This window comes from Perissodus microlepis, chromosome 10 (assembly GCF_051167445.1).
Source record: "Perissodus microlepis isolate ML-2025 ecotype Zambia chromosome 10, ASM5116744v1, whole genome shotgun sequence".
Lineage (NCBI taxonomy): Eukaryota > Metazoa > Chordata > Actinopteri > Cichliformes > Cichlidae > Perissodus > Perissodus microlepis.
This window is the reverse complement of record NC_140470.1, coordinates 33,181,966-33,208,066: the sequence shown is the minus strand read 5'-3', so window position 1 is coordinate 33,208,066 and position 26,101 is coordinate 33,181,966. Positions and strand designations below refer to the sequence as shown.

Genomic DNA, 26,101 nt, shown 5'->3' with positions numbered 1-26,101 from the left:
CACATTCCAGACCCCAGTCGGACGGCCAACTCCTCCTCCTGCCCCCCCCCCGCTCCAGCAGGCCGCAGAGAACGGGGGTGAGAGAAGACTCCAAACCTCCCTCCACCCGCTCATTGTAGTGTTGATGCATGTGTGTTCTAAGGTGCATTTAAAACCCAGGAGGACATGGAGCTACCTGCCAGAGAGCAGCAGGTAAGCACATAGCCCCTCCTGATAGCCCTCAGTGTCTACGTGTATTTAAAATTGAGAGGTGGGCAACGACGCCAGGGGTGAGGTGTACACCCTGATGGTCTTTTGGAGTCCGTGTAGCGTGCCCACCCCCAAGATCCTATATGTATGTGTAATGAGAGTGTGAGTAATGTGAGTGTCTAAGTTGTGGGATAAAATTGAGGCAGAGGCAGCCAGAAGGGGACAGAGGGGGGGGTTGCCTCCTCTGCACCCTGGTGACACACCTTTACCCCAAGGCCCTGCATGTGTGGGTGATTGTGGTGGAGCGGGAAGATACTCCGCAACCCGCCAGGGAAAGGGGGCCCAGGCCCATCTGGACCAGGGCCCAGAACAGCAGCGCCGCCCGGCCCCACAGAGCCTGGGACAGCCCACCTGACCCCACCTCAGAGAAAACTGCACCCACCCCGTCATCCACTCATCTTCCAGACTACACAAGACAATAGACGCCCAGGCTGAGATCTTCCTCCACCTCTCCTGTATCTCCTGCAGAGTGAGTTCCTGAAGAGAGGAGAGCTCCTGCAAGATGACCTCTGACCTTGAATGAGTGTCACTCTTGAAAGGCAAGCGTCACGCTGATGTCTGGAACAAACAGCCTGGGTTTTGTGGTGCGTTCACTGACACAAACAACAATCAGAAATTTAAAAAAAACAAAAACTGTTTATTACAATTTGAATTTCCCAGCATGCCTAGGGGCTGATACAGACGGGGGATCAAACTGTCTGAGCTGTGCTTTAAATAAAGTTTTACGTTTTGTGTGTTTGAATCAAAACTTTATGTGAAGAAGCCCAAACAAACCCGAGGAAATCAAAAGTTAAAATTTCAGATTTTTTCTGTGCAGCCTTGAACACCTCACTGCTGACAGCTACTTCCTGTCCGACCTCTGACCTGTTGTATTTACTGCTTGCAGGATTTAAGAAACACTTAATCAGCATCCAGTAAGCGGCAGGAAGCAGCTGATTATATCTGAATGGACTAACAAAATAAAAGTCTGGCTGTAAATAACAAAGTAAGAGTCCAAGACGAGCGCCGATGCCACTCCGCCTAAGTCCGAACCTCCGTCTGATGTAGAGAGGGCGGGGTAGAAACCTGCTTCCTGCCTGAGAGAGGCGGAGCTTCAGTGGCTCTTCTTGGACGAGCCGAAGCCAGAGAAGCCCATCACTGCCGCCATCTCTTCGTCCTCCTCGAAGTCCACGTCCTCCTCTGCCCGTCGCTTCCGCTCCTTCTGCTTCTCCTTCTTGTACGCCTTCGCCTTCTCCTCCTAAAGACACGCAGCACAGACACCCGTGAGGAACGCGCTCGTCCCGAAAGCCTCACGAGATCCATGAAACTCCTCCTCACCTCCTCCCGCAGCTCCTTCATGCGCTCCTCGAAGTCGTACTCCTTCTGCTTCTCCTCCAACTTCTTCTTGTTCACCTCGAATCTCTTCTTCACCTGATCAAGAGACGAGCGCTCCACCCGCATCGACATGCCCAGGTTCCTCTGATCTGCTCACACACACACACACCACCTGCTGTTCACACTGAAGAACATCAGCCATGATGTGTGTGACATGATTTTCAAAATAAAAGCCTCCTCTCTGATCAGGTGTTTTTGGCTGTGAACTCACGTTTTTTGCCGTTGATGTGATCCAGGAAGTTGATGGAGTCTTTGACCACACAGTCGCACACGTTACAGTAATACCTGAAACACCAAAGGAAGAAAAAAGGTCACCTGTATATCCTTGCTCCGCCTATATAAGGAGAATGGCGGCAGCAGCTGAGCAGCCCAAACTTTGAGCGAGGTCATCAGATACGTTTGTGGGACAGAACAGAGCTCTATTGATTTCAGCTGACAGTGTGGGCGGAGCTTGTCCTGACACTGACCTCCTTGTCAGTGAGTGAGCCTTCATCACGCCATATTTTCACCTGTAAAGCAGCTGCAGCTGACTTGTGACATCACACGTCACGTCAGCGGTTGCTTTCGTTCAGCTTTTGTTTTGTTCTCAGTCTGCACGACAACTTGAAGAGACGATGGCGTGTGAATCTGGTCTTACCCGCCCATCTCGGCCTGCGGTGTGGTCTTGGTGATGACGATGGTCTTCCCCAGCTTGGACTCCAGGTCCACCTTGTAGTCCCGGTGACGCAGGAGGTCCCGCTTGACCGGCGGCGCCGTTTTTCCTGAAGGTGCCAACATGTGACAGGTTAATACAGAAAGTGAAAGCCTAAGCTCCTCCCTCTGAGCGGCTGATGTTCTTACCATCTCGCCGCTCGCGCTCCCTCTCCTCCACCAGACGTTTCTGGGCGAGGTTCTCGTACTCGTCTTTGTCCCATTTCCGCCGGAAGTCGTTTTTACTCGACTGGAAGAGAAAAGAGAGACGCTGCCGTTACCGCACTTCCTGTCAGAGCTGATCACAGAGTGGAAATCACAATCCACAGAAACATTGGTTCAGTGACATGAAATCATTAATCATTTCTGGTATTATTGATTAGTCTGAGCTTCAGCTTTTATTTTTAACTGCTAAACTTCTGTCATCCTCTATTTTATGTATATAAGATTTAGACTGGGTATTTACGGATGTATATACATATATACACACATACATACATAGACAGATATATACACGTGTGTGTGCGTGCGTGCGCGCGCATTGGGTCGTTTACATATTGTTGTGATTTACATTGCTGTGCTTGAGGGTCAACCGGAACCAAACTCCTTGAATGTGTTTGCGTATATACACGGCCAATAAACGTGATTCTGATTCTGAAAATAAAGACGTCTAACTTTCACCTCCACCTGCTGCCTCCTCTCTCTACAAATCAAACATGTGGCTTATCACTAAAATACAGATCATCTTAAAGTCAGAAAAGCAGCAAGTCTTCATAGCTGAAATAAAAACACTTTAATTCAAGCCTGAGCTGAGTTCCTTGTTTTGAGGTGAAGCTTTTATTTTGACAGGCCGGAAGTCACACCGCTTGCGCTAACAGGCTAACACTGATCAGCTAATCTGTTTCCGAGCTGTAGGAGGGACAAGAACAAACACGAAGTGCCAAGCAGCAGAGAGTGGGTTAACGAGCACTGGCATAACGTTTAGAAAACGTCTGAAATGAAACCGGAAACGCTGAACAGGGTCACGGTTAGCATGCTAGCTAAGCGCGCTGCAAACAGCTGTCTAAAGACGGAGAACCGGCTTGAACCGGACCCGGTAACACCCCCGACTACGACAAATCCCGAGAATGAAACACGCCCTGCTCACACCGCCGAGCTTTCATGTTTTTACTCTAAAGAAGAAGAAACGCTCAGAAACTCACCCCGCTGCCTGACGCCATCTTGTTTACTTGTGACCGGAAATGACGGCAGCCGCTGTAGCGTCATTTTTTCAACAGAGATAGAAAGAGCGCCACCTGCAGGAGAAGAGGAGGTGAGGATACGAGGCCCCAGCGCGGACAGGAAACAGATTTGGTCATTCCCGAACAAAATAAATCCCATCAACACCCGCGAGGACAGAACGAAGCCTTTATCAAACCCATCACTGCTTCAGTCTCAGCAGGTTTACCAACCTTCACATCTGCACGACGCCTGGAGCCTGCAGCACTGACAGCAGCGAGCTCTGAGCTCAGCGTCAGGATCTGTCAGGACTGCTGAGCGCTGGGTGGGAAGTTTCCCTGTCAGGACTCTTGCTGCAGCATTTTGGATTAGCTGAAGGCTTTTCAGGGAGTTTTTAGGACTTCCTGATAATAATGAATTACAGTCGTCCAGCCTGGAAGTAATAAATGCATGAACTAGTTTTTCAGCGTCACTCTGAGACAGGATATTTCTAACTTTAGAGATGTTGCGCAAATGGAAGAAAGCAGTCTTACATATTGTAGCTTGCTATCACCAGTGTGTGAATGTGTGTGTGAATGGGTGGATGATTGTGTATAGTGTAAAGCGCTTTGGGGTCCTTAGGACCAAGTAAAGCGCTATACAAATACAGACCATTTACCATTTACCATTACATGTCCTGGTCAAAAATGAGTCCAAGGTTCCTCACAGTGTTACTGGAGGCCAAGGTAATGCCATCCAGAGGAAGAATCTGGTTAGATACCATATTTCTAAGATTTTCAGGGCCGAGTACAATAACCTCAGTTTGATCTGAATTAAGAAGCAGAAAGTTAGAACATAAGAAGATCCTTTATGATCCTTTATGAGCTTCACTAAAGTTGTTTCTGTACTGGGATGAGCTCTGAAGCCTGAAACGTCAAATACACCGTTCCTCTGCAGATCATCAATGAGCTCTTTCAAGAGTTTTTGATGGGTTGGAGTAAGTATTGAAGTCAGATTGAGACAAAAGCCCACAGAGCCCTCGTTACCCACCGCAGGAGCACAGATGTTAGCGGCTTGTGTCAGATTGGCGTTAGCACAGATTTGGTGAATGATTAAACCTGTTGTGATATCAGAGTGATGACAGATTTATCATACCTCACAGTCCACACACACACAACCAATATCCATTTATCAGCCTGTCTGTGGGACTCAGCTGCTCTTGGGGGCCCCCTGCTGGTGTGGGGGACCTGAGCAGCTCTTCTGTCTGTCCGGTGCTGAAGACGAAAAATGTCTAATGTGATAAATATGGATGATTAAATACTGTTTGACTGTATCAGTGATAGGATGAGGAAACTGGCTCGCTATGATATTCTGAATAAGATGAAACAGGAGAAACAGGCCTGACTGCAGCACTGAGCTTAGAATCAGCCATAAATATGTTTCTGACTTTATTTACTTTATTTATTGTTTAGAGCAATAAATTTAATGTAATTCCTGAAATAAAAAATTGTTTATCAACAGAATTTTAAAATAAAACAAATCAGGGACCAGCTGGAGCGTAACCAGGTTCATTTTAAAGCGCTAAGGTGAGGCCCCGCCCTCCTCGCGGCCCCGCCCCCTCCGCTCCAGGTGCCGCTCATTAAAGGCTGTGAGAGCGGACCGACGTGTTCTGTGAGTCCGAAGATGTCCGCGAGCAGAGTGGAACCGGCAGAGCAGAGCCCGCCGCTGTCCTCCAGGTACGAGTCTGTCTTCACCTGCAGCTGAGCTCAGCCAATCACAGCTGGGACTCTTAGCTCAGGCTGCACCTGTTCGTGTTCCGTTTGTTTGGCGTCTTTGTAAAGTTGAGCGGGCGAAGTAGCTGATGTCTGTGAGACGGAACAAACCCGAACCGCGGACAGGTTCTCGGGCGGCTTCGTCTCGTGTGGTTTCCGGCTGTTTGTTCTCTTTAAACACGCGCTGGGTCTGCGCTTCGTGACGTCAGCTCTCGGTATGAGTTTGCGGACTCACCTGTGTTCTCTGTACCTGCAGCGGCCCCGGGTCTTGCTGCCAGGCTCCCGCTGTTGTGCCAAAAACTGATTTCCAATGTTTTTGGTGTTCATGTGTAATATCTCTACGTGTGTCGGTGAACACGGTCCTGGCGGCCAGGTTACTCTTAAAAAAAGAGATTTATTTTTAAACTGGACAGATAAAGGATGAACAGAAGACTCTGCCAAACACTGATTGGTGCTTCCACCCTGTCACAGGAATGCTGTTTGTGGCTCAACATGACTGGATATCATTCATGAGGAAACGTCACATCTGTCTCACATGTTATAGACCAACAGCTTATTTATGTCAGTTTAAACACGAGCAGTGAGTGTTTGGCGCACGCCGCCTCACAGACTGTGGAACCTCTGCACTGACTTTAAACACACACGTATCTTTAACACTTAAACTCTGAGAGCAGCAGCTCGAACCTGTGAGTCAGTGACGAAGGACTGACTCACAGGTCCTTCAGGTCCTTCAGGTCCTTCAGGGACCTGAAGGACCTGAAGGACCTGAGCTGTGACCTCGTGATGTCCAGAAATGAGACTCGTGACGAGGCTGAGCTTACAGGTGAGCAGGGACACACTCGGGACGTGTGGTCGAGCTTTGTATAGTTTATTAATATGAGCTGTTCCATCAGTCGACTGAAAACATCTGTAACATCTGCATGCTGAGACTGGGGTGCTGACGTCTCAGGATGAGACTGACAGACGTGTGACCGCTCGCGTAGCGACAGAAACAGGAAATGATGTAGAGTTTCTACATGGCGCTCGTCCACAAACAGAAACCTGGGCTGAAAGCAGTGAGGAGGGGGTGGGGGGAGGGGTCTCCCGAGACTCGTTGGCCTGGATGAGTCCAGGTGTGAATCCTGAGTGCTTAACCCCCCATCATCATCACAACGACTCTGACAAGGGGAGGGGGGTCAACGACCCTTTGAGGGCTCTGAATCGCTCAGTGACCTGAGGTGAGCTCGTCAGTCTCACCTGGACTCTCTAAACCGGGTGTGTGTCTGCTTGCAGCTTCCTCTTCAGCCCGTGGTCGTGTGTCTGCGCGAAGGGCTGGTCGGCGGCCATGTGGAACAGCCTTTCTGACCCGGTGTTGACCACCACCGCCTCGGGATGCTCTGCCCCCGAGCCGTGGCTGCTCCCCGGCTGCAGCTCCGTGTACGACAGCCTGGTCAGGTATGAAATTCTCCTGCAGAGGGGCGGGGTCAGTGTAGCGCAGCAGAGACGGCGCCCTCTGCAGGCCGTGGTTTCTCCTGACGCCTTTCTCTTCTTTGCAGTAACGTCTCTCCGATCCCGTCTCCTCGTGGCGCCGGCGGCATGCGAGGACAAGAGCGAGTCATCAGCGGCAAACCACGCAGGTATTTGGCTTCTTTAATCCAGGCTAACGAGCCGTTATCAGGATCAACTAATCCTGCGTGGACCAGTAAACGTGGACTGAAACCTGAAGGTCACCACAGCAGGTGTTCATGCAGGTGTTCTTCCTCAGGTCCTCCATCCTGGAGCGCTGCATCCTCAAAGTGTCCACGAGCAGCGTGGCCGTGGGGACGGACGACGTGGACAGCAGGAGGTGAGTACGAGGGACATTCAGAGGTTCTGGCCTGCTCTGTGCATACCCTGCATCAGGTGGCAGTAGGCCACGCCCCTGAGCTGTGTTGGCCTGTGGCGTTGCCTGCAGCACTGCACGCTGCTGGAGTCTCTTCTTCACTGGGTTTCTGTGTTCCGTTTTTAATTTGTCGCTCTGTGAAGGCCCCACATCAGCCGCTGTTACCCCCGCCTGCCGGACCCGACCAACACGGAGACCAACGCCGCGGTTCTGAAACGGCGGCAGAAACAGATCCAGTACGGCAAGAACACCAGCGGATACCAGAACTACATCCAGCAAGTCCCCAAGTAAAAACCCGGAGCATGACGCCGAGAATCGGACAACGGTTCCTCAAACGTCGACGCTGACACGCCTCTCTGGTTTCTCTCCTCCTCCTCAGACACCTGAGGGATCCTAAGCTCCACCCCTCTACTCCTAACAAGTACAGGAAGTACAGCCGGCGCTCCTGGGACATGCAGGTGCGTCTGTGGAGGCGAGCGCTGCACCTGTGGGACCCTCCGAACGGCGCCCAGCCGGACGCCGCCGACACGCCGGACCCCGTGGAGCAGCTGTAGGTGGAACCCAGCGCCAGTTGACATTTATCCAGAAAATGGTCCTCGTCAGCGGAGGCCTTTCTGTGACATCATCAGTGTTTTCTCTCTTTAGGCAGAGTCAGCTAGAGAAGATGACCTCTGACCTCTTTGAGAATGTTGGAGACGAGCAGAGAGAGAAGGAGACTCCAGCATCCTCTAAAGTCTCCTCTGTGTCTCCTCTGCTGGCCGCCACGCCCTCAGCGCTGCCTGGAGCCTGGACCGTCCCCGTGTCGCCGGTAATCAGTCACCAATCAAATTCTTCGGCTCATTAAAGATGCGTTAACTTTATTTAACGTCCTCTGTAAAACGCAACATCAGCTGATCGGTGACTTTATTTATTCCTGTGTTTGTTTCTCTGCAGCTGGAGGCGAGCCGCCGGGCGCTTCGCTCTCCTCCAGGCCTGAACTACTCACTCAGCAGTCAGCTGACCACCGATGACAGCATGACCGACTGGCTCCACCTCCTGATGGAAACGGACCACGGCCAAGGTGAGGTAACTCAGCCAGCAGGGGGCGACTCCTGAGGGCGAGCCTGCTGGCTGGTTTGGGGCGGGGCTTGGTCAGATCCAGAGGTGGGAAGTAACGAAGTATTTGTACTGAAGTAGAATTTGCAGGTGTTTGTTTTACTTGCACGGTTCGTTTAGCTTTGCACACAAATAGGAGCCACTTTTACTTTGAGTACTTTTTACTTGAATAAAAAAGTTGAAGCAGTCCTGAAGTACAGACTGTGGGGACATGAGGTCACATGAGGACTGACGCTGTGGTTACATCAAACCTGCTGACAAGACAGGCGATCGGGGTCTTGTTCTGTGACATGTGCTCACTTCCTGTTTGTCGGCTCACCGCCATCTTGTTTCTCCGTGCAGACTCTGATGACCAGCAGGTCCCTGTGTTCTCCGACCAGCTCCTGTGGAACCCGTACTGACCACCCGACGCAGTCCTCGCCCTTGTTTCCTCATCGTGTCTTTTTAAATGTGTCTGAAGATTAACTGAACGACAGCAGGGATCCGATTGGCCGCCACCCCCCCCCCAGGTGCTGATGTTTCCCGGCTGCTCGTGAACGCGTCGTCAGGGCGGACAGCTGAACACTCGGATGCACCTGAACGTTCGACCTCATGAAGCACTCCTCACCTGTTCTGCACTCGTTTCTGTATCGACTCACTTTGGTGTCACTTTGTTGTCGTTGCTCCACCTTCACCTTCGTGCTCTGCTGTCTGGCTCAGGCTCCTCCCCCTCGCACCGCCATGTTTTTTCTCAAAAACGACCCCCTGCTGAGTGGAGGGGAGCGGCCATCTTTGTGTTTGAGTTTTCTTTTTACTCTTCCTACTTTTTTGTTTTTGCTGCTTGACTGTCGAGAGCAAAGCTGAACCATGTGATTAATAAAGGCGTAAATAAAGTGTTACCGACCCACAGGCCGACTCGTTCTTCTTCTACTCTCCATAAAAGTGTTGGACATGCAGAGGTGTTCACTGAGGGTGTGCAGCTGTAAGAACCTGGACTCCAAACACAAGTTTGTCTTCTCTGTCCCATCAGAATATCTGGGTTGTTTGTTTTCACAGAAAATCCTTAAATGTGCAGAATAAGATGAAGAAGCGGCTCTTTTAAATCTAGTTATTGCTTCTAAAATGCAGCTCTGAATAATATTAAATTTGTTTTTAATCTATAAATGGTTTTTACTCGGTCTGACTATCCACTCATTTTATCAGGTTTTATGGGTGTTTTCTAAAAAAAAAAAAAGTAAAAGCTAAAGATGAACTCCTCCTTATTTCTAAACTAGATTTTAACACTAACAGTTTTATTTTAGTTTGTCAAATTTATTTTCACTGTACAGTTTATTTAACAGTCTTTTTGCTTCCTCATTTATTTATAAAATATTCAGATTTTAAAAATGTAATATTAATAAATAGAATCAATTTTTTGTTTCAACCACGTATTTTTATTTCTTTTTAATCTCTACTCTTTTGTCTTCACCATTTTTACTCATTTTTCGTTATTTTTAATGTCCCGGTGTCTGCACGGTTCTCCGAGGTTCCTCCGGTCGGGCCCGGTCCGCGCACCGTTTCTGCGGGTTTGCCCTTTAACGCGAGCTGTGGCGGTAAACAAGCCTCCGCGGACTCCAGCTCCCGTCATGCCCCGCGCGGCAGCGTTCTCGGAGATTCGCCCCGGGTTCGTGCGGCAGGTTCGGCTGTGTTGAGCGGCGGCACTGCGGACCGGATCAAAGGATCAGACGTAAATAAACGGCAGGTGCCGGTGATGCGCTGAAGCCCCGCCCCTCCTCCGCTGGCACCGTAGCTGTTATTTATGAATGCCCGCCGCTCACGGGCGTGTGCGCGCGCAGTCCTCGTTATTATTATTATGTTTTAATAACGGAGACCGGACACCGATCCAGGCAGATGTGCGGCTCAGTGCCGGAGCCTGCGATGCCCGCTCCGCGCGGTTAGATTCCCGCTTCGGTCCGCTGTGTTCGACAATAATACTGGGTCGATACACCGAACACAGAGCCGTTCGCCGGCCCGCTGCAGCCACAGGAGCCGCCTCACCCCGTCAACCGACAAGGTAAGCACTGCGCCGGGCCGGAGAGAGCGGGACGTGTGTCCGACTCCGTCCCGCAGCATCCCGCCGTGTGTCTCCCCCCTCTCGCCGCTCCGGGAGCTCTCGGGCCGGCCACACGCCGTCAGCACCGCTGTTCCGATCGCTGTTGACGGCCTGCGGTGGTTCTGCTGAGCATGGGCCTGTGAGGGGTCCGGTGTGTGCGGACGGCCCTGGCCTGGGTGATGGCCGGAGGCGGGACAGACACCGGGAGCATCAGTGATGTTCGTGGGTTGTTTGTGACACCATTAACGGCGGCTAACGGGTCAGCTAGCAGCTAACCCGTTAGCCGCCGTTAGCTACTAACTGCCGCCCTGTTCGCTGCTAGCAGCCCGGCACGGGCACCCGGAGCCCGGGAGGCGGTGGATGAGGCAGAGCCGTCACTCAGCAGCTCCCATCCTCCGAGCAAGATGGCTGAGTTTATTGTGCCGACCTTGAGCGGAATAACGGGATGACTTGTTATTTATAGCAGCGAGCTAACGGCTCAGGTGAACTGCTGGTGATGTAACGGTCCGCCGTCATAACACAAACCGGGGTTTGTGTTTTATTTCATGGAGTAACCCTCCGCAAACACACCGCCCACCGGGCCGACAGGTACACGGGCGGAAAGCCTCCCTCATTAAAAGCAATGGGATGCTTAGCCACAAGCTAACAAGCTGTCGGGGGTGCCCGCCGGCCTCAGTCAGACCGGCTCGGCTCGGTTCGGCTCACGGTCATCGGCATGTACCCGGAGAGCCGGGCTAACCAGACCCCGGGGTTCCGCCCCGATGACGGGGTGATGGTCCCCTGTTCTTGGCCCCTGACCTGGTTTACAGGAGCCCCAGGGGGTCCACGAGTAACGGAGTAACGGTACTCAGTTACAGCACTGATGCAAGGCTGCAACTGGAGAGTAACGACATGAAGGAGTGAAACTGTTATTATTATGAGTGTTAACTGTGTGACATAATCATTAAAGTCTAATTTCATGTGATGAGCGGTCCAGACTAATCTCTGGGACCTTGTATTCCTTTTGAGGTTATTTTTGTGTAATTTTGTTGTCAGGTTTTTGTTTTTGCTCTTTTTGACATTTCTTTTCCTTGAATCTCCAGTCCTGGCTCTTGCTGGTTGTTATGTGGGTATGCCTCGTGTGTTTGTTCTGCAGTTTTCCTGCGTCGCTTTGGGGGGTCTGGGTGGTTTTATGTCGCCTCGACGGCGGTGCAGGTGGTTTGTAGTCTCTGTGAGCTCCTTTTCACACTTTAGTCTTTTTTGTTGTTGTTTTTGTCGGGTCTCAGATGCGTTTCCTCCAGTCGTTCATGGTGGTTTCTTCAGGCTGTTTGGTCGTAGCGTCTTTCAGGCAGTCTTTAGTCTGTCAGTCGTTTCACTCTGTGGATGTTTTCGTGGGTCTCTTTTGTGCTTCGTCTCTGTCCACGGGGGTCTTCTTCTTCTTCTTGATGGCGTCTTTTTGTTTTGAGGAGGCTATTTTTCGGTGTCTCTTATAGGGGTGAAAATGAAGAGTTTATTGATTGTCATTCTGAGGTTATTGTCTCCACCATCACTAATTGCACTCTGTGTGGTCAAATATTTGTGCATGTTGGAGCAATTTCCCCTCTTTGTTGCGGTCAGGTCAGCAGTGGTCAGCGCCGACATATACACACACACACACACACACACACACACACACACACACACACACACATGAAGAGAGAGAGAGTATGCATAGTATACAAACAGCTACCAAACAGCCATCATAATTCATCATACAATGTGAACAGGACAAATCAACAATTAACAATGACTAATTAATATTAAAATCTGTAACATAATGTATTGTTTGGAGTTTAGTCTGTTACTGTTACTGTTACTATTTTTACCATTTCTTCTTGGAGCAACTGTGACCCACATTATTTCCTTATAAAGTTTTCTGATTCTGATTGTTTCAGGATGACCTGCCATCATCCAATCACACGTCTGCTTACCTGCATCTTTTGCTCGTTTCTCTTCTTTTCCCTTTTTTCTAAACTGAGCACCTGATGGTTTTGAACTTTTCTTGTCCATCTTGGTTTTAATTTTGCCCTCCAGTATGAACACAAATCCCCCAACTCGAGGATCAGCACAACATAACCTAACAGACCTACACCTTAGTTCACAGATTCACTTTGTCTAAGGTGTGTTTCTGGGATTTCACACAACCCAGGATTCAAATCATGAATACATGATGGGTTTGGATTTACAACATTATGAAATGTGCTCTATTTGGAAGCAGCAGGTCTTCCTCCCCTTTCGACGGGTTGTGTGAGCACAAGGCAAAGAAAAAACACTTTATTTCCACAGCGAGGGACAATAAAGGATATTTCAGTTTCTATTGTGTTCTACTGCAGAAACACGAGCAGGTAGCTGCGGCCTGGCTGTTTGCTACCTTCAGGTCAGGCTGTGGCTGCTGTGCTGGGTTCTTCGTTAGCTTAGCATTAGCACGGTGTGTGATACAGTCTCCACTTTAAACTAGAAAAGTCAAAGGAACGTCCGTTTACACGCTGCAGACCTGTTTTCCTCCTCTGACACGTGAACTGCAATCAGCTGATTGTAGTGCAACCAGAACTGATAAGTGGGATCAATACACACACAGACTAACAATTCCAAACAGGGATTTGACTGTGGGACTGGTTCCCAGTGCTGTTTGTGGTCGTCTTTTTCTTGTGTTTTTCATGTTTCTTCTCAACATCAGCTGTTTGATGCTTTGTTCCTGATAGAGTTGTTAATGTTTTTCAGCTTAACTTCACCTGTGTGTGTGTGTGTGTGTGTGTGTGTGTGTGTGTGTGTGTGCCTTTTCCAGGTGTGTTGCTGCAGCAACGGCTGACAGATGATGCTCTTGTGAGAGTGGGTGGGGCTACGTGGCCCTGAGGCCTTAAGGAGGAGTCTCAGCCCTAAGCTCCTCCCCTCTCTCGTCCCGAGACAGACCAAACGGACGGACACACAGACGGCCGTAACTCTCCCCTCCCTCCTCCTCCTTCCCCCCTCTCTCCCCTGTTCTCCCCGCCACCTGGTCCCTCCTCCTCCTCCCGGCCACCCTCCCCTGTCTCCCCCCTCGTCCCCTGCCACCATGCTGTGGTCACGCTGCTGGTGGAGAGCCTGAGGAAGCAGACTCTGGAAGGCGACCCTGCTCAGCCAGGGGACTTGTACCTGGTGAGTGGCACACCTGTAGCGTCACCTGTGAGGTCACTGTCACACCTGCAGAGCAGAGACAGGAAGTGTACTTTTGGTAGCGACAGTCTGAACGCCGTCACGGCCCGTGTGTTCACTGACAGTCAGGATACTTTGATACAAAGTCAGGGTGTAAAGTCTCACCACTGGATGTCAGTGGATTGCAGATGATTCCTCCTAATTCACGTGGATAATCCTGCTACGGTGGCCACTGTAGGACACAGCCAGCTGCTTCTGCTGCTGTTTGTGGAAAGTCCACACTTGTCTGCACACTGTGTTTAAACATATTTGAGTAATGTCAACACTTAGCAATAAAGCAGGAGTAAGAAACTCTTGTGTGTCATCAATCTTAGTCCAAAGTCACCTCCAAACCTCCGATGACGTCCATCTGTACTGAGAGCTGCTGTTAGTGAAACTTTGCTTGAAGTGGCCACTTAGTGAATAAACTCTCATGTGATGTGTGACTGTGTGTCACAGACGTGTGATTTTAGGCCACTAAACATGGCGTAACGTTAGATTTAGAGCAGCTGTTGGTTTTGTTTAGCTGTCAGCTGTCTGATGGTGCAGACATGTCTGTTAAATGTCCCACAGCAAGCGAACACCTAAAGCTCTCTGCTCTCTCCTCGGGGCTCTGCATGTGTGTCTGTAGCCACACATGTAAAGGTGCTACACAGAGTCTCTGAGGTCCTTCAACATCTGTCGGACAATGCTCAGGCGCTAGAAACTATATAAACTTGGCCAACTATAGAGCGATATAGTCAAAATCTCTATCGCGATAGCGCATGTTGATGATGTCATCAAGCTGCGCCTGTTTTGGTCAAAAGCATCGCAGCGGCTAAAACCATTATCATCTGCAAATTATGCCGACAGTCACAGCAAAGAGATGAAGCACTTTTGAAATATGGGGAAAGCCAAAAACTGCGCTTCCTCCACTTCGGTAACATTGATTCATTAATGCTGAATTCTCTCGCAGCTGCTCTGTTCCCACGTTGTTGCAGTATATTAATGACTAACCTCGTATTGTGGATGAATGATCTCAGTTGTTCTCCTGACTGAAGTTTGGCCCGTGTACAGCATCCTGCTATGCGACTGCATTTGTCTCTGACCACCAGAATCCCTCACGTTAACTTTTATCGAGTGGAAAAAAAGTTGGCGTTCATCCTCCAGCTTCACTGTGCTAATGTTATGCTAACATAGCTGTGTCGCTAGCAATCACGTAGCACATCATTATATACCAGGTAGTCCAACTTCAGTAACCCTGCAAACCCCACTGCTGTTTAGTTTTCTGTCTTCATTTATGTTGGAAGTGGTAGCAGAGCTGTACGTTTGAATTAGTTTGCAAGATCTCTCTCAGAACATGGTATGAAATGTTTAGGTGTAAACTAGCGAGCTAACTTCCTGTTAAATTTAATAAATTCTGTTTTCATGGATGTTAAACTTAATTGTTACACCTGGTAAAGCAGCAACACTGCTGATTTTATTAAAGATGAAAGAATTTAGACCGTTTTTAACTCTCAGTGTTCGTTTGACTTTGGGACCTGAAGCTGACGGAGTTTTGGACCCAGATTACTCCGCGAAGCTCCTCCCTACGGCAGCCGTAATGCTGACAATCCATCAAAACATTTTTAACAGATTTCTGCAGCCAAAATCGGTTCGAGGTCAGTAAGCACAACCAGAATTCATACATAAGGCACACTCTCGATTTTTGAGAAAATTAAAGGATTTTAAGTGTGGAAAATCCGTTATTCAGAAGAAAAGAATATATCGTGATATATATCGTTACCGCACATGCTTCAAATTATATCGCGATATGAATTTTAGGCCATATTGCCCAGCCCTACTCAGGATGTTCTGTCCTCTGTGCTGTTGCATGCTGGGACAGCAGGTGGAGGGTCACAGATGCTAACAGACTCAATAGACTGATCACGAGGCCAGTAATCTTGTGGTGATGGAGCTGGACTCCGTTAGGGTGGTGTTGGAGAAGGATGTTGTCCAAGATAAGGAAAATGCTGCACAATATCTCCCACCCACTCCATGACGTGCTGGCCAATCACAGGAGTGCGCTCAGGGAGAGACTGAGATTACCCACAATGCACCACTGAACAACACAGGACATCATTCCTGTGGACATCTCTGTACATCTCCTCCATCTAACACACAGTGAGGTCGTTTATGGTAAAATAAGGTTTTACAGGTTATATTGGAGCTGTTTCTTATATTTGTAACATGTGTTATTGTATTAGTCTGTTGCTGTTGTCGTGGAGAGACTGACCACATCATGTCCTCAGGGAGTAATGAAGTACAAAAACACAATTAGGCTGAACGGCCCAAAGCAGAGCTACATGGCGGCTTCCACAAACCAGCAGCCGCTCACGTGTGATTTTCATTCATTCTGATTTTATTATTTCAGTTTTTCAGCCGACACAGCTCACGGTGTTTCCTCACAGGAACCTTCCTCCCTGCAGCTGTGACTCTAAATCAAACCTTAAACCTGAAGATAATCTGACCTGAGTCGTGTGTGGAAACGGCTTCAGTTAAAGCTGAGCTGAAGTTCTGAGCAGTTCTGCAGGTGGACACCAGGTGGTGCTGCAGGTCGCCTCATCTCCACTGAATGAGCTGCAGCCACAAAGGACTGTTGCTGCCTTCAGCTTAAATCCAGGATCAAAACTGGAAAGCAGGAATATTTTTATGTTCTCAGAGCTGAAACTCTGATTCTGGTCTTTCAGTCCCTGCTGGACCCGAAAACCCTCGCAGAGTGCTGGCGCCCAGATGGCTTGATGCCTGGTGAGTGTTTCCTGTTTCCCTGAGTGAACCCTGAACATCATAAACGTGTGTGTAAGAGGAAGGAGTGTGTTTACCTCAGGCACTGTTCCTACAGCGTGTAATTATTTACCTGTGTGTGTGTGCGTGCGTGTGTGCGTGCGTGTGTGCGTGCGTGCGTGTGTGCGTGCGTGCGTGTGTGCGTGTGTGTGTGCGTGTGTGCGTGCGTGTGTGTGTGCGTGTGCGTGTGTGTGCGTGTGTGTGTGTGTGTGTGTGTGTGCGTGTGTGTGTCCTCAGAGAGCAGCTACTGGCAGCTCTGCCCTCCCTCCAAGTCCGGCCTGCAGGGGGGGTTGCTGAGCTCTAGTTTCCCGCCCGGCCCCTCGGCGCTGGTGCCGCCTGATGCTCACCTGCAGGAGGGTGGCGACCCCCTGGACGGGGCCCCTTCTCAGTCGCTGCCGCAGCACCGCCCCCTGGCGCCCAGCACCTCAGCGTCCGAGCTGTCCCTCCCCGGAGCGCCGGTGCCCCCTCCAGGCCCTGGACCCCCACCCCCCCCTCCTCCACCACCCAAACGACACTGCCGCTCGCTGTCGGTGCCCGAGGACCTGTCGCGCTGCCGCTACACGTGGCGGCCCAGCGCCTCGCGGGTCTGGACGCCCGTCAGCCGCCAGCAGTGCCACGGTGGAGCAGGGGGAGGGGTCACGGGGGGAGGGGTCGCCGGAGGGGGTGTAGGGGTGGGAGCGGCAGGGGGCGGAGCCTGTCCTCTCCGCGCCCCCAGCTCCTCCCTGAACTCGTCGCTGCACTCCTCGTCCAGCCCCACCTTTTTTAGCCTCGCGCTGTCGCCGGACTCGCCGCTACCGTGGAGCTTCCCCTGGGACCCCAGTGAGGCAGCGGCGGGGGGAGGAGCCTGCTGCTGCTTCTTCCCCTCCCCCTCCTCTTGCTCCTCCTCTCCCTCCCCACTTCACCCACCCCCGCCTCCTCAGCGGCGTTTCTCCCTCTCCCCGGTGCTCATCAGAGACTCTGCTGCCTCCACCTTCCTGCCCCCGCCTCCAGCGCCCAGCCAAGCGGCAGCGGCGCCTCCACCTGGCTGCGTCACGACGGCGGGCGGCGTGACCGCGGGTGGCCCTGTTCCCGCCTCGCCCTCATCGGCCTGCAGCACGCCGTCGTCTCTGCGCCGCAGCCTCCCGCCGCAGCTGCCGCGCTGCCACTCGCAGCCATGTGACCTGCTGCTCCTCAAACCGGGTCTGAAGAGACGCCGCGACCCCGACAGACCCTGCGCCCGGCCCGTCCTCGACTTCACCAAGATGACACAGGTAATAAAAACACGCTGCTGGTTTGTTTTCAAAGAATTGAACGGTTTACTGATCGACAGGCGAGCATCCAGTCAGTCAAGTTATTTGTAAGCACCCAGCGAGGGCGCTGAGCCGCCAAACTCCAGATATTGGAGGGGGAGTTCTGGACTTTTCCAGAAGGAAAAACGAGGGTCGGAGGGTCCACACAGTCGATCTCAGATCGATCATTTACATTCAAAACATTTAACGCCAACCGTGATTTAACGCCATCGAGTCTGTCGAGTTCTTTCTAAGTAGATCTGACAGTCGTCAGCGTGACAGTGAAACGAGAGTCCATGTTTCCTAAAACTAGTATTAGCTCCGCCTCTGTTGCGTTATTGGCTGTTCAGGTTGTGTAACGCTCAGACTTCGAGCGGCAGATTTACAGCTGTGAATGTTTCGTCCCGCAGACGCGCAGCATCGACCCGCAGTGTCTGGAGCGTGGCGGCGGCAGGCTGGCCTGCGGCGGCGACCTCTGCATGGGCATGGAGCCCTTCATGGGCGACTTCCGGGGCTCCTGCTCGCCGGCCGAGTGCCTGGGCAGGACCAGCATCGGGCCGCTGAGCGAGAGCGACGAGGAGTGCCGCGAGGACGACGAAGGAGAGGAGGAAGCAGACGAGCGTGAGGCGGCGCAGCAGGCGGTGTTCGAGCGGGACTGTACAGAGCTGGACTTGAACTTAATAGAAGAAAACTGACGTATTTGTAAATGAAGGCTGTTCTCTGTTCTTTAGTTTTATTTTGAAATTATCTAACCCCCCCATCCCCACTTCCTGGACCGCCACCATCTCAACACTCGGCGCCTCCTTGCCACCAATCAGCAAGGCTCTCAGGAACAACACCTTCTCTCATTGGACGAGCTGATCGACACGACAGTGATGATGTGGCTGCCGCCGTTAAACGCTCACCCGGAGCCTGAGGCACCGTCGCCCGACGCCATCAGGCCTCTGAGGCACAGAGTTTCCTCGCCTCAGGCCTTCGAGCGCCATGCCGCAGCAGCGTCCTGAAACAGCATCACCACGCCGACCCGAACCAGAACAGAACCTCGAGCTCGTCTTCCTGAAACGTTCGAGTACGAAACGTGTCAGGTGACGTTCAGGAAACTAAAATATGGATCAGGTACCGAGGAGAAACACTTAGTCTGAAGGGTCTCGGGGTTAAAGGTTAAACTTTGCACTGTAGTGTTCAGCGCCACAGGGGGAGGGGTCATCACTTCCATCACGCGAAAAAGAACCAGAATAAAAACCGAATACGTATGTAAATATATTCAGAGTTCCACCGACTCTCCAGGAGAGCTGTGGTACCGCTGCTCTGCTGCAGCGTGAAAACATCGTCAAGGTCAGAATAAACAAACCGGGGTTCAATCTGCTCTGACCTCTGACCTTAGAGAAGAACAGGACGTAGACTGAGCGATATTTCATCTGTTCTGCTTCAGGCTCCGTTGTAAACGCAGGTCGGCGTTTCACTTGGACGCCGTCCCGTTTCACAGAGGCGACTGACGCTCGGCGACTCTGCGCTCGTTCCTGAGGCGCTGCCGTTTACAATCGAGCGTGTTCGCTTCATCGTGAAATCTGATGTCACTCACACACCTGTCCGGTCACGTGACCTCGGCGTGGTGATGCGTTCAGACTCCCGGCGGCCGTGCTGAGCGCCGGCAGCCACTGATGCTGTTGTTCACCTGAGTGTTCACAGATTCCTGCTGCACACACCCCAAAACCACTCCCCGCGTGTGTGTGTGTGTGAGTGTGTATTCATATCTTTGTGGGGACCGTCCCCTCGACTTTGAAGACATGTTTGAGACTCAGAATGTGGTTTTAGTGTCAGGGTTACAGTTCGGCTATGGTTAGAGAAAGCATTATGTCAGTTATATGTCCCCACAAGTATATGAATAACCGTGTGTGTGTGTTCTGGCACTGACGTCACAGTCCTGGTGGTCATGTGACTTGTATCCAGACAGTTTGAAGTTTCGGGCAAACGAGTTGAAGAAAGCAAGCTCGATCCACATGAAGGAGTGGACACGAGCTGATGCGAACAAACGTCGGCGTAATGACAAACACTTTGACACATTAGGCTAACACGGAGGGGGTGGGGCTTATAACCCACTCGGGGCCATAGACTCCCAGCTCACCTGTGTAAATCATTAATATTATCAGGGGCCTCTTTGACCGACAGGTGCTGACATGCTGTGTGGGTAATTGTACTAACAGACCATCCAAGAAGCCTGAGCTCCAGTTTTTTGAGGAAGTTGTCAGGACAAAGTAAAGTACGTCTCTAATATTTGGAGTGCACGTTGCCTCTTTTCCTTCTGTGTGACTGCTGGACTTTATGATGGTTTGTCCCAGCAGGTGTAGCTGTTGGTGTACCAGTCGCACACGGTTGGTTTGGTTACAGGTGCAGTGTTATAGGTCAGCGAGAGTTTTCTGTGTTACAGCAATTACACATTTCTGTGAGTCTGGATTCAGTCTGGATGCTGAGAAACATCGTGCGCTGTGAACATGGAAACGCTGGCTGAAAAAGTGACTTTGCTCTCATGCTAACTTGAAACCCTCAAAAACATAACAAAAACAGTCCTCTGAGCGTCCACTTCATTCTTTACAGTTTTGTATGTGTCACGTTTTTGTGTCGTGTGCCCCACAAAAGCTCAACGCAGTAACTATATGAGACTTGACTTGACTTTGTTATGTGTTACACGTATGTGACGCTGGGGGAGAAAACAAGTTAAAGCTAGTGTGTCCGCTCTTTACCGTTTCCATTATTTAAAAAAAGCATCGTTTTGCTCCAACATCTCAGTTAAACAGCTGCACTCCACCATAAACAACAAACTGTTAATGCTAAGCGCTAGCTAGCCAAGCTTAGCACAGCAGCAATAGCCAGAGGAGCATCTGATAAAGTCATGTGGGTAAATTTAATGAAGTAAACTGAGAGAGTAATGCAGATGTTGTATTTATTTCAAAACAGTGTAATATTTATTTATTTTGTTAGAGTGTAAGACTAAGGTTTAGTTTGGCTCAAACTTTAGCAATACTTTCGCTTGTGTAGTTACTGTGATCTGCCTTTAGGGGGCAGCGCTGCAATCTCATTAACAAATAGTTTTTTTTGTGGGTTTCAAACTCATCGATGATGAAATGCAGAGTTTCACTTCTTGTGACAGTTTGTATATTTTCGTGTCACATGAAATATCTGCTGGTGATTCTGCGTTAGCACTGATGAAGCCAGTATTTCAAATTTTCAACATATTCAGAAATACAGTCGTCTTCCTCTGATGCTTCACGTTTATGCCTTTAGCATGTTACCTTGGCATAAAAATATAGAAGCACAAGAATCTTAGAAAATGTTGGATGGGTTTCACTGAATTCTTTAAACCAACGACTCCCAAAGTCCAGAGTGCTGAGGCCCACTGCAAAACCACAAACTCACATGGGCCGCTAAAGGTTAAATCCTCATCCTAATAAAGTGACAAGAGTGATGTATTACCTTGAAATAGCACTTAAAAACTTAAATAGCACACACTGTTGGCTGTACATTGTTAATGCTACCCAGTAGGGCTGCCGCGATTAGTCGACTAGTCACGATTACGTCGACTATCAAAATCGTCGATGACTGATTTAATAGTCGACGCGTCGTTTGAAGCTTTGTAAGATCACAAAAGACGCAGGAATAAGTAGTAGGATTTAAGAGTGTAATAACGGACTGAAACAGAAGATGGCAGCACTGCATGTACAAGGATGCCAGCTGCCGTTAAACCCCGAAGAAGAAGAAGAAGTAGCTCTGTCCCAGAATTCATAGCGCGGCCCAGCTCAGTTTCCAACAATGGCGGCAGCTGGTTAGTTTTAATATTACTCTTATTATTCTTTCTGGGTCACAAAATAAACGTTTAACATATTTTCAGGCGAGAATGTAGCTGTGTAAACCTCAAATATCTGCTCAGTTTATCAAGACACCACATATTTTCAAAAGCGCTCCGACGTTTTCGGAGACGTCTGTTACCCACTAGCTTGATAGCGAGCCGGGGGCAAGGCTCACTAGAGCCGTGAGAACACCGGACTCCCGGCAGATCGTTTTCAAACCCACCGCCGTCTTTCGCTACTCAGGTTAAACATGATATATAAGTCACTTAGATAACTTAAAAATGTTATTGTTTGGCTTTTTTCAGTATTTTATTTGTTCCTGAGTAAATCGGTTTGGCTGAGATTAAAGTTATAGTTTTTACACAGCTGAATAAACGTCAAGCAGACAGCTGATTATCAGAAGTGTGAGATGCTCGAGAATTTACTCCGGTGTCCTGTTATATTTTAGATAGCAAGGAGTTTATTAAACTTCACCGAAACAATCTGCAAATGTCATTAACATTTAATAAACTATCATCTTGTCTTTATTTTTAGTTAGCACATACCTTAAACACTTAAAGCTGTAAGCTAATGATAGTTATATAAGAGCAGATGCTGCTGGTGCAATAAGCTGTACGTTTTACGTCCAATGGATGATGATCTGATTAGTGACTAATCGCAAAAATAATTGGTGACTAGTCGACTATCAAAATAATCGTTTGTGGCAGCCCTACTACCCAGGCATATCACAGTTTATGGCTAAGGTGTGGCACTGGGACACAAACTTTAATACAAGAGCTGTAAATTTAGAGTAATGACTGATATCACAAACAGCCTTTTATTATTATTGTTTATATGAATATGTTACTGTACACACTTGTAATTTTCAAACTGAATTTCAATTAATGATGCGGCCTGCCTACAATATCTTCATAGCCCACCAGGGGGCTCCAGTCTGCATTTTGGGAGTCACTGATTTAAACAATCATTATGAACTTGAATTTGCATTAAGAAATTGTGTTTATTCATTAAAGATGTTAGGATATATTCATTGAAAATGATTAAATCACCTAACGATCATGAAAAACGCCTGTGACACGAGAATAAATTGGCAGAGGTACGCTGTGGTGCTACATGTTTAACCGCTGATTTAAGATGAAATTAAAGTTGTGATAGGTGTCACTTAGAAAGTCCTGATCAGTGCTGAAGGTAAGAAAAAAACAAGGCTACAGGTTAATTTTCCCAAACTTGTGAAAGGAAAAACCCTAAATTCATACTGTGTCCCTGTAACACAATTAAACACAGTGTCCCCATTACACACATAGAAAAGCACACACACACACACCCTTCCCGCCCGCCTCCTGGTTTGGTTCGTTTCTGTTGATTGGTCCATAACACTCAGCATAAGCCTTAAGTAAACATACTCTATTATTCTGTAAACATTAAAAAGAAAAAAAGACGAAACTAACAGAGAAGAAAAGGAAACGTGTACTGTAGCTGTTACATTTTTAGTCCTTCTGTTCATTTTCTGCTGTTTTTCTTAATATTTCTAATCTGATGTCTGAGCACGGCGAGACTGTCGTCATGAACGCATCGTGTTTGAAAAAAAAAATAAGTGAGAAAAGCTCCGTGACGAGGAGGAGGAGCCGTGTACAGAGTTAGCGAGAGTCTCGGACATCTCTTGTCTTTTAGAAAATGTTTTTTATTGTATGTGATTTCAAAAAAATGACGACATGGCAATTTGAAAAGCAGTTTGTGAATAAATTAAGTTTATTGAGAATTATTTTACAAAGAAAGGGGAAAAACTGGTGTCTCGTGTCTTTATTCGCTCACAGTCGCAGGTTAAAGGAGCACGCCGCCAGTTCATGGACGGTCCAGGAAGCACATGCAGGTTCAGTTCTTATTAAAAATGGATTAACAGCAAATGTCAGGAAAATGTTGAAGGTTCTTTAACTTCAACTCAATCAGCAGCCAGATGTTTGGAACTCAGACACGGGTGTGTGTTCAGCCCTGACACAGAAAACGTGTGCCAGAGAAACCAGTTTAAAAGAACTTTGACAGTTCTGCAGAGAACGGTGATGAAACCAGTATCTGGGCAAGGTGCAAATATCTAAGGACCGTTTAATAAAGTATTAGTGCGGGGGTGGGGGGGATCAGCTCCATGTCGCCTCCGTCTGGCAGATAAAGCTGCACCAGGGAGACGGAGGCGCTTCACTCTGTTCACGTATAGGTGATGAGTCATCGCTGAAAGCTAAACTTGACAGTTTATTACAAACAGTGAAAAAGCTCCACGTTCCCGTAAAACTACAGACCAAAGACTGCTGGGAGGCTTCAGTTTTTCTCTGTGGGGGTGCTCTCTGAGGTGGGGGTGCCACTCCCCTCTGCTCCAGCGCTGGAGGAGGAGGCGGTGACGGCCGGGGCTGAGGTGAAGCTGATGGGGACGATCCTCTCCTTCCCGTCGTTGGCGGGGTTCTCCCGCGGCGCCTGAATCTGCAGCTGGCCTCCCAACAGCGAGCAGGTGACGGCCTCGGGGTCGACGCCGTCCGGCAGGTCGAACTCCTGCCTGAACTCCTGGCACTTGTAGGTGTAGGAGCCCTTCCCGTCCTCCTGCTTCTTCTCCGTTCTGCCACTCACCCTCAGCTTGCGGCCCACCTGCTTCACCGACAGCTCCTCCGGGGAGAACTCCTTCGTGTCCAGGCTGAGGGCAAAGGTGGTGCCGTCCCTCCCCAGCTCCTGGAAGGCGATGGGCTTGAAGACCCCCGTGCAGGAGGATGTCTGATCGATCTCCTCAAAGATCTTCTGGTGCAGCCTCTCCATGAACTCGATGCTCTGCTTCATCTCCTGCATGTGACGGATCATCTCCCGCTCGATGTGGTAGAAAAGCGGCCGGGTCTCGGGCCACAGGCTGCGGACGGGCCAGTGCAGGTCCAGGAAAGGCGTCATGGCGGCGGGGGACATCTGGAAGACACTGGGGCACAACATCCTGTTATCCTGGAGGTGGAGGTGGTGGTGCTGCTGCTGGTTTGTGACGAGCTGCTTCAGTCTCAAGTCTGTCTGCCTGATGGCCGTCCTCCCTGCTGTTTATATACGCTGACCACCGCCCACATGCACCCACCCACGGAAAGTTCCAGCTACATTCCTGTGTGTGTGCGTGTGTGTGCGTGTGCGTTCACCTGCTGTATAAAGACCATGACTGAGTCCTGCAGCAGAAATAGAACAAAGCTGAGATGTGTTGGCATGTGGCAGCTGAACACACACACACACACACACACACACACACACACACACACACACACACACACACACACGCCTGTATGTCTCTTTGTGGGGATTAATCATGACTCACCACAAAAACAGGACATATGAATAAAGGCTTATTTTCATGGGAAATAATATGGGAATAATCATTTTCATTATTTCTAATGAAAAACATAAAGAAGACCTAAAATTAGATATGGTGATAAGTCTTTGTACAAAAACAAAGTCGCCCAGGAAAAGCGTCCAAACATGAGAAAAGTTGTGTGAAACAGTCCCAACATCAGACTGAAGTTTCTATGTGTAATCATCTGCTTGTATAGAGGCAAAAACAGTCCCCATGTGAATATAAGGACCCAGTTTTATGGGTTAGTCCTGACATGAGACTAAAGCTGGTATTTTATGAGAAGAGAGTCCTCACTTGACAAGAAACTGTATGAGGTAAAGTACACAGAGCTGTATGTCATAAGCAAAAATGATCAAGCTTGAACTGAGTAACGGTCGATGTAGGGTCACAGAAAGTCCTCAGAAAGTTTAAACCTGACACAGATAGATCACACACACACACACACACACAGGAAGTCGAGTTTCCACCAGGTCTGGAGACGTACGCTGTGTAACCCTGATCTTCCTTGTGGGGCCCTGTTCTGTCCGTAACCATACCTGGGTCCCCACTTTGCTGCTTTGTGAACACATGTATGTCCCCATAACACAAGGACACACTGTGTTGGTAAAACTGTAATAAGGGTGCAGAGAAGCTGGACTCGGGGCCAGCATGGAGACAGGCAGCGGTCACGCTCTTTGTTCTTCAGCTCGGCTCTGCTGGCATCAGCGTGAACGTTACTGTGACTTACATCCAGCTGTTTGGGGCTCACCTGGGAACCACCTGCTCTAACGTGTGATGACGATGTACTGCGTTAATAACAGCTGCTGAGTTTCAGCCGCCTCTGTTCGTATTTCTATTAAATGGATGTTTTTAAACCGTCTCACAGTTTAAAACGCTGCTGAGTGACGTCAGCCTCCGCCTTTAACCTGTGAGCAGATCGCACTGAGCTGTCACCGCCATCATTTCTATTTTTGCCTGCATTTTTTCCGCTCCTCCCACCCCGCTGTTTCCCGGCCAATCACACGTCGACATGAGCCTAATCACATGTCAGCGCTTCAGCTGACACGTGGCGTTGAGCTCTTTGAATAGGACGTTTCCCGTACGCTCTCCGTGAGCGGGGGATTAGCTCAAATGGTAGAGCGCTCGCTTAGCATGCGAGAGGTAGCGGGATCGATGCCCGCATCCTCCACGTTTTCTTACTCCTCCGTGTTTTAGTCCCTGTGGATCTGTGCCGCCCTTTGGACTCTGACCCGCGCGTGGATTTCGGTTTGGTTGTGTTTAAGCTCAGGTACATTTTACATTAAAAACACTCTGATGGGGTACATAAGACATGAGGTAATTAACTCAC

At 49.5% G+C, this 26,101-nt stretch overlaps 4 protein-coding genes and 1 non-coding gene across 5 annotated transcripts; 3 read left to right on the top strand and 2 right to left on the bottom strand.

The window, feature by feature from the left end:
• Positions 1 to 865: 865 nt before the first annotated feature.
• zmat2 (zinc finger, matrin-type 2) lies at positions 866 to 3,607 on the bottom strand. The gene is made up of 6 exons (XM_084941235.1): positions 3,516 to 3,607; positions 2,464 to 2,563; positions 2,261 to 2,384; positions 1,835 to 1,908; positions 1,567 to 1,712; positions 866 to 1,486 (listed from the first exon to the last, which is right to left on the bottom strand). The coding sequence occupies exons 1-6, from the start codon at positions 3,531 to 3,533 to the stop codon at positions 1,343 to 1,345; spliced, it is 606 nt and encodes a 201-aa protein (XP_084797361.1). The 5' UTR covers positions 3,534 to 3,607; the 3' UTR covers positions 866 to 1,342.
• Positions 2,558 to 9,126, top strand: slbp2 (stem-loop binding protein 2). The gene is made up of 9 exons (XM_084941198.1): positions 2,558 to 5,246; positions 6,555 to 6,716; positions 6,818 to 6,898; positions 7,027 to 7,107; positions 7,287 to 7,430; positions 7,523 to 7,693; positions 7,789 to 7,951; positions 8,077 to 8,203; positions 8,581 to 9,126. The coding sequence occupies exons 1-9, from the start codon at positions 5,194 to 5,196 to the stop codon at positions 8,637 to 8,639; spliced, it is 1,041 nt and encodes a 346-aa protein (XP_084797324.1). The 5' UTR covers positions 2,558 to 5,193; the 3' UTR covers positions 8,640 to 9,126.
• A 706-nt stretch (positions 9,127 to 9,832) lies between these two features.
• On the top strand, positions 9,833 to 19,842 carry fam53c (family with sequence similarity 53 member C). The gene is made up of 5 exons (XM_084941189.1): positions 9,833 to 10,270; positions 13,113 to 13,462; positions 16,207 to 16,264; positions 16,538 to 17,550; positions 17,979 to 19,842. Exons 3-5 carry the CDS (start codon positions 16,258 to 16,260, stop codon positions 18,261 to 18,263), a joined length of 1,305 nt encoding a protein of 434 aa, XP_084797315.1. The 5' UTR covers positions 9,833 to 10,270; positions 13,113 to 13,462; positions 16,207 to 16,257; the 3' UTR covers positions 18,264 to 19,842.
• Positions 19,843 to 23,144: 3,302 nt separating this feature from the next.
• Positions 23,145 to 24,515, bottom strand: LOC146379778 (heat shock protein beta-11-like). Its single transcript, XM_084941233.1, has one exon. The coding sequence runs from the start codon at positions 24,372 to 24,374 to the stop codon at positions 23,724 to 23,726; it is 651 nt and encodes a 216-aa protein (XP_084797359.1). The 5' UTR covers positions 24,375 to 24,515; the 3' UTR covers positions 23,145 to 23,723.
• Positions 24,516 to 25,869: 1,354 nt separating this feature from the next.
• Positions 25,870 to 25,942, top strand: trnaa-agc (transfer RNA alanine (anticodon AGC)). Its single transcript has one exon. It is a non-coding gene; the product is annotated as a tRNA-Ala (tRNA).
• The last annotated feature ends 159 nt before the right edge of the window (positions 25,943 to 26,101 follow it).